This window comes from Syzygium oleosum, unplaced genomic scaffold (assembly GCF_021117445.2).
Source record: "Syzygium oleosum isolate NSW1041296 unplaced genomic scaffold, Sole_v2.1 Sole_v2.10, whole genome shotgun sequence".
In the NCBI taxonomy this organism is placed as follows: Eukaryota; Viridiplantae; Streptophyta; class Magnoliopsida; order Myrtales; family Myrtaceae; genus Syzygium; species Syzygium oleosum.
In genome coordinates, this window is record NW_026607494.1 from 4,404,237 (window position 1) to 4,414,884 (window position 10,648).

General features: G+C 42.2%; 1 protein-coding gene, 1 long non-coding RNA gene and 3 other non-coding genes across 5 annotated transcripts; 1 reads left to right on the forward strand and 4 right to left on the reverse strand.

Moving 5' to 3' along the window:
- The first annotated feature begins 10 nt into the window (after window positions 1–10).
- LOC115683378 (uncharacterized) lies at window positions 11–1,817 on the forward strand. The gene is made up of 3 exons (XR_008817324.1): window positions 11–65; window positions 717–874; window positions 951–1,817. It is a non-coding gene; the product is annotated as an uncharacterized LOC115683378 (transcript).
- Window positions 1,818–3,855: 2,038 nt separating this feature from the next.
- Window positions 3,856–4,596, reverse strand: LOC130139096 (BRASSINOSTEROID INSENSITIVE 1-associated receptor kinase 1-like). The gene has a single exon (XM_056315338.1). The coding sequence runs from the start codon at window positions 4,594–4,596 to the stop codon at window positions 3,856–3,858; it is 741 nt and encodes a 246-aa protein (XP_056171313.1).
- Window positions 4,597–8,240: 3,644 nt separating this feature from the next.
- On the reverse strand, window positions 8,241–8,459 carry LOC115683416 (small nucleolar RNA U3). Its single transcript, XR_004006010.2, has one exon. It is a non-coding gene; the product is annotated as a small nucleolar RNA U3 (small nucleolar RNA).
- Window positions 8,460–9,505: 1,046 nt separating this feature from the next.
- On the reverse strand, window positions 9,506–10,034 carry LOC130139195 (uncharacterized). Its single transcript, XR_008817381.1, has 2 exons — window positions 9,956–10,034; window positions 9,506–9,824 (listed from the first exon to the last, which is right to left on the reverse strand). It is a non-coding gene; the product is annotated as an uncharacterized LOC130139195 (long non-coding RNA).
- Window positions 10,035–10,106: 72 nt separating this feature from the next.
- Window positions 10,107–10,327, reverse strand: LOC115683414 (small nucleolar RNA U3). Its single transcript, XR_004006009.2, has one exon. It is a non-coding gene; the product is annotated as a small nucleolar RNA U3 (small nucleolar RNA).
- Window positions 10,328–10,648: the final 321 nt, after the last annotated feature.

A 10,648-nucleotide genomic window follows, 5' to 3' on the forward strand; every position in this document is an offset into this window, starting at 1 on the left:
GGATTGAGACCTTCTGAATTGGGGTGGATTGAGACCTTCTGAATTGGGGTGAATACTGTGTACAGGTAAGTGCCCCACTTAAGCATCAGCTTTCACTTGGGTTTGCTTAGATGTCTATTTTTTCTCTCTAAATAATCTGCTTATTCTTTCCGAGTGCGGTTGCCTGAATGGTGCTCAATATACAATAACTATATAGTCTAGATGTTATAAGTATTATAGCCACCAGATCATGTGCTTGTTTTTATAGCTGGATCCTTACTTTTTATTGGCCATTGACTTGGTTGTTCCCATATAAACGTGCCGGATTGAATAGAACACCAAAAACAGTTTTTACTTATAATTCTAAGCTTATGTTGATTATTCTACTCTATCAGGATAATGCAGGCATAGTTTCCTAGCTGTTGGAAAATCTGATCTAAAACTCCACATAGCATGTTTGATCCAATTGAGACGAATATTGGGATGGACTGGTAGTCCAGCCATAAAACTCAATTTTGACCTCAAGCATCTTACCCATAATGGTGATTCTTTTGCTGCCTTCAATAACAGTGTACTAAGTACAATTTCTGGGGTGCACCTGCATCTGACTAGCTCTATATTTGCTCAAACAAGTTTATTTGGTTTAGCTGTAATGTCTGCAAGCACTGCAACATTTACAAATGACTCGCGGGCCTTCTTGCCTTTCTTTTAAAGTTATTTTGTGTGCTCATGTGCAGGCTGGTATCTGCCAGCCTTGATGTAAACATCCCTACTCCCTAGTGTCCCACTGCATCCAGTGGCCAACTGACGAGGACACCTACTCGCTTCTCCAATTACAATACCAAGATGACTTTTCCCAATGATGGGATATGCACCTCTCGTCTTAGAATGTCAGGTAACGTACTGGATATTCCTTTGGTCTTAAATTTTCACCTAGTCTTATGTATTAACTTCGTCATTTCTCGCTGCAGATTTTTTATGACAATCTGCAATGAGAGCCTCGAATTCCTTATCCAACAAAATGTTTGAAAGCTTTATGTCGCAATGAATTATCCGGATACTACAATTCTCATTGAAGACAGCGAAGCCCTCTTGCTACTCCTAGTTTGATGTGCATCTGTGTTGGCCAGTTGAGAGGGGGCAGCAATCCAACCCATTGCCTGCGCCGCTGATGCTTCCATAAACTATGAGCCAGAGTTCCATAAGCCAATAAACGGATGTACAAGAAAGTACTCTTGCTGTTTTGTGTTCGTTTTTACAAGTTCCTGCGAATGTGCTTCCTTGCAAAAGCCAATTATTTGAGGCAGATTCCGATGAATGGTTGCTCTCTGGACCTGTAATTCTGGTCGAAACTGACGCATGGACAAAGCAGTAGGCGTGCATGGTTCGCATCTTCTAACTGCCACAAGAGAGATCCATCAGCTACCTGGCCTTTATAGACCTTAGCAGATCCACCTCTGCCAATCAAGGTTTTTCTCACAGAAAATTGCCAGTTGCAACTTGCAGTTCATGATAAGTAAATATTTATAGCTTTGTCAGAGAAGTTAGCAGGGTTGTATGGAAACTCCGAGGATTTCTTCTGATTCCATTTAGAAATATCAACAGCGGAGGCAGCACAATTGGCAAATCATTCCATGACTGCAAGAGCTCTAACGCAACCATTTCTGAATGCTAGGCAAATTGTGGACGGCAGAGAAGTAGGCAGAGAGAACAGTGTGGACCAGTCAATGTTTTCTGTGAGATCGACGGTGGAGAAATTGAAAACCATCTCTTTTACCGCTCTCAATCAAAATGTGGAGTCACTGTTTTCTAAGGTGTGGGAATTTAATTTTTGCAAAGGCCCTTTTTTCCTATTCAAGATTACACCCTGGGGGAACTAATGTTCAGGAAGTATCCCAGAAATTATGTGATTGACAATGATGCGTTCCACGTGCATTGAAGTCCCAAACTGAAGTGGTTAAGATTTGATGTGTAATGCAAGGAGATGTGAGAGTATTCATCCACAAAACAATCACCTTCAATTGAAGGTCAGGGCCAACACTGGATGGATCGAGTCAGCTTGTTGTGGAAAATTGGTCGCAGAAGAGAGCGATACAGATGAGTTCTTCAACATTGTATTAAGTCCTAATCACCATCCAAGCCCGCATCTCTTAGACTTTTCAACTTTTCATATACCCGAAGTCTTTGTCACTCATGAATTCATGTGATCTACTTTATATCCATGAATTGACTAACAATTATGATTAGGATAGAGAAAACAAGATTCTGAGTCTTGATCTTAATGCAAAAATCGTCGGTCTTCTGCTAATACCGAATCGATCTTTGCTGGGGAGCTCTTTGAGGGTCTGAATTTAATTTTGAGAAAATTCTTAGAAGCTCTAAACTGAGTCCATTTCCTCTATGTGATGGAGCCTCCAGTCGAACCATGGGTGAATGAAGTATTTAAGGGAACATCAGCATAAGAAAAACAGGCAGATGCAAATCATAGTTTCAAGCAATCTGATAAACTGGGCAGTGACATTTTCTAGCGGCAAGCAGGTTTTGAAAACGAGATTTTACAACTTCTTCAAAGAGTAGAAAATGTTGCATTGGCCGACACTTCTGTGAGACTAGGTATGTTCAGTTCTTATATATTTTTTAGCTTATATGAAGCATACAATGAAAACTATCTAAACAGATTTTTGGTGGACATCTGAGAATGAAAAAGAAGGGCATTGAATCTCCATATAGGTGATCTTCTGCAATAACTATCCATATCAAGTTAACAATAAATATGTCAAGCTAATCAGTATTATGAAAAAAGTAGTCATCTGTCATTGGAAATTTTTTAAAGTTTAAAGTGGTCTTCCATGCTTAAAATGCCTTAGGATCAAAACCGAGTTTCTGAATCACGACTAGATGCACGCGTACTACCATAGTAGGAAGGTTCTAGTCTTTGAGTTAGATGTCCTGAGTTACTTGAATCTGCCAACAGATCTGTCATGGTCAATCAGCATCAGAACAAGGAAACGGAAACATAGACAAACAAGAGAGGATTTTATCTTGGGCAAGCTAAGTACAAGCCAAAAACAACCAGACCATTCGGTTTTTGTCCATTTAACCATAAATGTGAACGCTCTCTCTGAAACATGATAAAATATCTGTCGCATGGTTGAAATCATTAATCACCAACTTTTGTTCATCTGTCACTGTCCACCATCAAATTAGGCAGAAAGCTTGATGCAATAAGCAAGACACATGCTGTAAATGCCAACCCCGAATTCAAATGTCCAGACGAGTTTTGGTTATGATAATTTGCAGGAACAGCCTTATAAACATAAGTTCCAATTGGTTATCTTCACCAATTCATCGAACAGTCTGTTGTCAGTAACAAGCATCAAAGACCACAAATCTTCGCTAAAGATGTGAAATATGCATCCACCAAAATATGCAGACAGTGACAGCTAGTTCAATTTGAGTCATTCTACAATGAAGTTTTGAGCATTCCCTTCAACCATCCTGACCACTTGCGACATATCGGGGCGTCTCCCTCTGTACAAGCCATAGCTAATTTAATCAACTTCAGCATCTCTTCTTCCACGAACTTCCCATGCAGAGAGCAGTCAATTGACACATCCAAATTTCTTTCATCAAAGGCACTTTCACCCATTCAAACACATTACAGTCATTGGCAAGTTGGGCAAGATCCGAAATACTCCTTCCCGCTGTGACTTCAAGAAGCATGATCCCATGTGCATACACATCAGTCTTTGTCGAACATCTCCCAGTGATGAAGTACTCGGGATCCACATGCCCACGTGTTCCGACCGCATCACTTTCGACGCAAACCTCTTCGTAGTCCATCAACACTGCCAGTCCAAAATCTGCAAGAGCCACTCAGTACTTCTCATCCAATAGAACATTCAAAGCTTTAATATCTCGATGGATGATCTTGGGATTGCAGTCTTCATGCAAGTAAGCAAGCGCCTTGGCAACTCCAGTCGCAACCCTCATCCTTACTGACCATTCCAGGGTGGTCCCTCGATCTGAAAGATTTGACCGAGATGATCTCAAGTGACGTGCTACGCTTCCACAAGGCATAAACGGATAAACTAGAAATAGTTCTGTGGGTATGATGCAGAACCCAAGCAGACTGAGCACATTGCGATGCTTGATTTTGCTGCTCACTTTCAGTTGTGTCAGGAACTCTGCGAGGTTGCTTCCTTCCATTCTCTTGACTGCTACTAGAGAACCGTCCACTAAGCTTCCCTTATAAACCATGGAAAATCCACCCTCACCCAGAACATGGGCAAAATTATTCGTCATAAGTTGTACCTCACGTAGAGAAAACCTCTTGACTAGTCCTAGATGACTCTCCAGATCCTCTTCAGAAGGTAAACAATTACTTAAAGAATCCTTCGGTTGCTTCTTCAAGACTTGCCGCCACCACGGAAGCTGGCTTGGAGGGACGAGGCACGAAGAAGCAGGGGGAGCTGCATTGCCTTTCACTATAGCCCTTACCAAACTGCAACTTGCTTTGCCAGAGGATGACGATGAAGAAGGGCTCGCTGGTGGCAACGAAACCGGGCAAGTATAAAAAATGTCCCCTATGTTACTGGAGCTTAGGTTGAACACCATCTAAAACCCAGATAGACAAGAGTCACTTTTGATTTTTCAGAGATCTGATGCAAGAAGCGCTTGAACTTGGTTGGAAAAGATTATGTGAATGAGAATGAGGTAGCTGTATCAGAGTCTTTGATCCATCATTCAAGGTTGAACTGAGGGAATTGCTACTGGGCATGGCCACGGGTCATCTGGGTAGCTGCCACCATTCCGGTTGGACTTTTTTTGCCCACTAATCCCACTCGTTTTGGCAGAATTTTCAAAACAGAGACATCACAACACAGAAGACACCATTTTTTATTGAAATGGTTGAAAAACTTTGAGCCGATAACATTGACCAGCCATTCATTAAATTTAAGGTTGTGGTTTGAACTTGGAGGTTGTGCACTGGACTCAGATTCTGGAAATTACTCCACAATCATCTGTAATCTCAATAACCTCTGTGAAACAGCGGCCAGAGGGGAAAAAATGAAGGGAGTCTGCAGACAGACTTGTGACCACTCCAGCCAGAGACTCCAGCTAAGATGAATCCTCTTGTGGCTCTGATCGGTCCAGTGATAGATGGAATTTAGGGAAACCCACGGGAGCCAATAGTTGCGCTCCGGTCACACGGACATGAGTCGTCCAAAAGATTATGATGGTTCTAATTGATTCACTTATTTATGAACTCATGATTGGCTTTTAAAAGGGCCCTCGCAAGTGGCTTTTCAGTCCCAATTCTCAATGCTGCTATTTCTTTGAATACTAGGAGTTGCTTGATTTTGGCCTGAAGGCTAGAGCCAGATAAAGAAGAATTGGTTCGGGGCTAATACAGTTATGCTCATACAATTGACAAACTCTTAATCTAAACAAACTCAAAAGGACAGTTATCTAACAGTAGCTAGGATCGGACACTTTTTCTAGCCTTAAGCAGATGATATATGCTGTGAGATTAATCAAGAAGCGGAAGACTGATTGGCACAAACTAGTGCTGATTAATTCTTGCATTTCTTGACACTGCTTCATTGTTTGGTTGACTGTCACTGACACCATTATGAGGTGAACATACGAACGGAGCTTGTGTTCTGTGAACCTGAAGGTCGGGTAAGAGAACTTTTGAGTTTTGTTGTACTCATGCCAGCAGATGCTTTTTTTTGGATTAATTTTACTAGGCATGTAGGAAGATTGGAACCGTAAGTTTCGAGGAAGCAAAAGAAGAATCGGACACCATGAAGTCCATATTGTTCTGGCTACTGCGGATGCCAGAACATTAAAGACAACTTGGTTGGGACACCGATTTAATTTGCCTTTGCCTTTCCCTACATTAGATAAAATATATGTAAACCAGATGAAAATGAAACGGAGTTGTTCGTAGCTGTCGAATTATAAAGTTCATTACATGAAGAAAGTGTTGAACCGGTCAGGCACTACAACACTTACCACAACAGTGGTTTTGTCGCACCCCAAAACCTATCATGATGAGGGGTGACACAGCCGTCCTTCTACCCGAAGGACGCAGCCTCAAACCACAAGAAATCCGACTCCCAAAAGTCCCAACGACATCGCTCTCGCTCTATTGGCTACTAACCAAGGAACCTGAAAGATTAGGAAAAGAGAGGGGTGAGCAACCACAGCTCAGTAAGTAGTGCGTATCTCTTCTAAGCAGATCGAGCAACCACTATACATACATAAAGCAATACCAAAAACTCATAATTTAAAATCCACAATATCATATACATATCATATCAAATATGAGTTATTTTCCTTTCACAAAACTTGATACAAACCAAAAAAATACTCATTTGATACACCATCACAATTCAATCATCAATGGTCAAGTCCATTGATTAATCTCGTCAAATCACACGTCAATGGTCTATTCCATTAACTAATCTCATCATAGAAGGCCTCATTCGGAGTAGAGCGCAGCCGCACCGCCATCGCTCTCAAGATTTGCCTGGCGTAAGTGTAAAACACATCGATGGTCTATCCATCGACCAATCTATTGCTCAATATCAAACCATGATCACGCGCATCTCGCCCCCCGTGATAAGGCAATCAAGATTCCCCCATTGGCAAAAAGTCTCCACTTACTATAAGCCGGTGGCTCGGCCCACAAGGTTATCCTAGACTAGCATGCGCATACCCCACAAGCCCCACATTGGGCTCACAGTGATATTGAGCACCAACACAAACTCACAACAATACTCTTCACAATTCACAATGCCAATCCAGAATAAATATCACATTTTGGTTTTACAAACCACAACATTTAATCTTCACAATACATTTCACATGGCATTTCTCAAGCTCTTTCAAAACCCTTCATAAACCAGTTCGTAAAACAGTTCATATATATAACTTTCTCAACACCTTTCATAATTCGTTTCTCAAATCATTCTCAAATCAAAATGGTAGTAATTGCTCGATCTTGATTTTTATGCACAAAACATGCTTATTAACTCATATAATACTCAAATCTTTATCACTTCAAAGACATGAGTTTATAAATTCATAGAAGAGATAGCACCACTCACCTGGAATCCCCAAAAATCAAACAATGACGCTCACTCGAATCGACGATCTCGTAATCCTAATAATTAAACGAGAATCGACGTCAAAACCAACTAAAATGCTACGATAACTACGAAACGGCTAAACGACACTTAAACGTTAATAGGACAACTCAAAGGCGCCCACAAATTGCTCATCCAAAGCGATTATCCAAAGCCCACAACACGGAGCTTGAGCACGAAACTTGATTGTGCCATAACTTTCTCCACTAAACTCCATTCCAAGTGAGCTTATAATCAAAAGAAAGCTCATTCAGAGCACTACAAGAACCCTGACTTGGCCGTCCCAAAATCGGAGCCTAAAACCGACGAAAATCGGCCTAAAGTCGCTGATCGCGCATGTTCACCTTGTGCGGCCAACTTCGAAAATTCATATCCGGCAAACCGAAAGTCCAAATCTAGTTCCGTAAAATCTTACGGCCTCGCAGCACCCTAAACTACCAATTATATATATTCATAGCTCAACGACTCAAAAATCGGGTTTCGCCACTCGAATAACTCAAAACTCCGAAATATGAATTTGTTGAAGCAGAAATAAATTGGCTGGGCTTGGGCTTGTAAGAGACATGGCTGGGTTTTTGTGGGCCCAAATATTACAGGTTTCCCCTCTTAAATTGGAAAACATAAAACTAGAAAGTGAAGAAAGCGTTCGAAGCCTTCTGGATCGAGACGAGATGTCAAATCGGAGATGATGCCATTAGAACTAGGGTGGCTATCATCCAGTCTTGCCGCATCCTCTTTCTTCCTCGCCCGTCATTCATCCACGCTGCCGCCCTACCTATGACATGTAGGGTCGTTCTTCAGAAGAAAACTGGGTACACAAGAATCAAAAAAGGATAAAAGTAGGAACAGCTATGTTGGTATGATGCAGAATCCAAGCAGACTGCGATGCTTGACTATGCTGCTTACTCTTACTTCTGTCAGGTACTCAGTAAAGTTGCTTCCTCATAATTTCTGATATGGCTACTGGAGAGCCATCCAGAGTTCTATCTCACGAAGAGAACCTTTTTGAATAGTCCCAGATGATTTTGCAGATGCTCTTCAGGAGGTTCTATCTTCTTGAGCCATCCACCAAAGTGCCCAAAAGATTAAAAAAAGATGGGGGTAAGTCTGTCAGACAGCCGTGTGACCATCCCAGCCAGAAACTCCAGCTGAGAACGATCCTCTACAGCTCTCATAGATCCAAGCAGAACCCAACAGAGCCATTAATCACGCTCTGGTCACACAGCCTTTGGTTCATCCACCAGACTTTGGTTCCTGTCTCCTTAGGTCTCAAGGACACAGAGGTACGAGCCTATAGAACAGATCCTGTTCAAGTAAGGTCGTGACTTCTCCTTCTCACTCCCTTGCTTAAATACCGATTATCCTTCGAGCGCGCTCTCGGTGTGGGACTTTGGGAGGTCGCACGTGTTACGCGCACTCAACCACAACTTCTCTGTTTTCTGTTTATTGTTTGGTAGCTTAGCTTGGGGCCATTCGTAGTATTTTTAATTTGCAAGTTCTTGACGTCCAACAGAGAATGCAACTCCCTGAATGTAAAAGTGAACGATGCTTGCTGGTACGGCCCAAAGAGTGGTCCTTTTACTTCAGCAGAGAAGAGACACATTTATAGCTGATAGTTAATGGCTGCCCATTGGGCTCAGGTGAGTGAAATCCAACACAGTTCTCATAGCCCACTTGAGAGAGAGAGAGAGAGAGAGAGAGAATGATGTGAGTACACAAAATATGCATGCGGGCTTTTCGATTGTCCACCAAGTACCAACCCTACTTTTGTTTTATTTTATTTTTTGTCCTTTTTGGGCCCTTGCCTCTATTTATTATTTTTGTTGGACACTCCCTTCGTTTATCTTCACCTTTTCAAACTTTTATCATTTTTTTTTTATGAAAAAGTTTAGGAGGAGGGAATGTTACCTCATGCCAATGCTACGGCATAGCCTAGAAGGTCTTCCGGTGGATTTACAAATCGCCTACCAAAAGGGGATGTAGCTAGGATAGGACATTTTTCTGTCTTAAGCGCATGATATATGCTGTGAAATTAATCAAGAAGCGGAAGGCTGATTGGCACAAACTAGTGCTGATTAATTCTTGCATTTCTTGACACTGCTTCATGTTTGGTTGACCGTTACTGACAGTATTATGAGGTGGACCTCCGAACAGAGCTTGTGTTCTGTGAACCTGAAGGTCAGGTAAGAGAACATTTGAGTTTTGTTGCACTCATGCCAGAAACGTCTGGAGCAGAAGCTTTCTTTTAGATTAATTTTAATAGGCATGTAGGAACATTGGGACCATGAGTTTCGAGGAAGGAAAAGAAGAATCGGATAACATGAACTTGGTCGGGACACCGATTTAATTTGCCTTTGCCTTTCCCTACATTGGATGAAGTATATGTCAACCAGATGAAAATGAAATGAAGTTGTTCGTTGCTGTTGAATTATGAAGTTCATTACATGAAGAAAGCGTTGCACTGGTCAGGCACTGCATATATAACAGTGGTTTCCTCTCTTAAATTGGAAAACATAAAACTAGAAAGCGAAGAAATCCTTTGAAGCCTTCTGGATCGAGACGAGATGTCAAGTCGGCGACGATGCCATTAGAACGAGGGTGGCCGTCATCCAGTCTTGTGAGCGCCGCATCCTCTTTCTTCCTCGCCCATCTTTCATCCATGCTGCCGCCTTCGAGGACTCAGACTACCTATGACATGTAGGTTGTTCTTCAGAAGAAACACAAGAATCAAAAAAGGATAAAACTAGGAACAGTTATGCTGGTGTGATGCAAAATCCGAGAGGGCGAAGCCAGTTGCCATGCTTGACTATGCTGCTTACTCTTAAAATCCTGTCTGGAACACGGTGAAGCTGCTTCCTCCTAACCTCTTGTACGGCTACCGGAGAGCCATTCACCAAGTCTAGCCCTTCATGAACTCAAGTGATTAACCTGTAATGAAAGATACAAAAAAACGAAGACAAAGATTAAGAGAGTCTGTCAGACAGACGTGTGACCATCCCAGCCGGCATATAATCCGGCTGAGAACGATCATCTACAGCTCCAGTGGATCCAAGCAGGACCCAGCAGAGCCGTTACTCACGCTCTGATCACACGGCCATAGTTCATCCACCAGACTTCGGTTCCTGTCTCCTTTGGTCTCAAGGACACAGAGGTACGAGCCTATAGAACAGATCCTGTTCAAGTAAGGTCGTGACCTCTTTCTCTCAATCCCCTCCTTAAATACCGATTATTCATCGAGCGCGCTCTCGATGTGGGACTTTGGGAGGTCACACGCATTAAGCCCACTCAGCCACAACCTCCCTCCACTGGTTCCTTCTCTTTTTTCAACTTTGTTTTTCTGTCTGTTGTTTCGCAGCTTAGCTTGGGGGCGATCTGTAGTGTTTTTGATTTGCGGGTTCTTCACGTTCAACAGAGAATGCAACTTTCCTGAATGTAAAAGTGAACGATGCTTGCTGTTGCAAGACCCAAAGAATGTTGTCTTCTTTTAGCAGAGAAGAGATATATTAATGGCT

Bases quoted from the DNA above. Each gene is read 5' to 3' on its own strand.
- LOC130139096 (XM_056315338.1), bottom strand. From the start codon at position 4,596: ATGGTGTTCAACCTAAGCTCCAGTAACATAGGGGACATTTTTTATACT.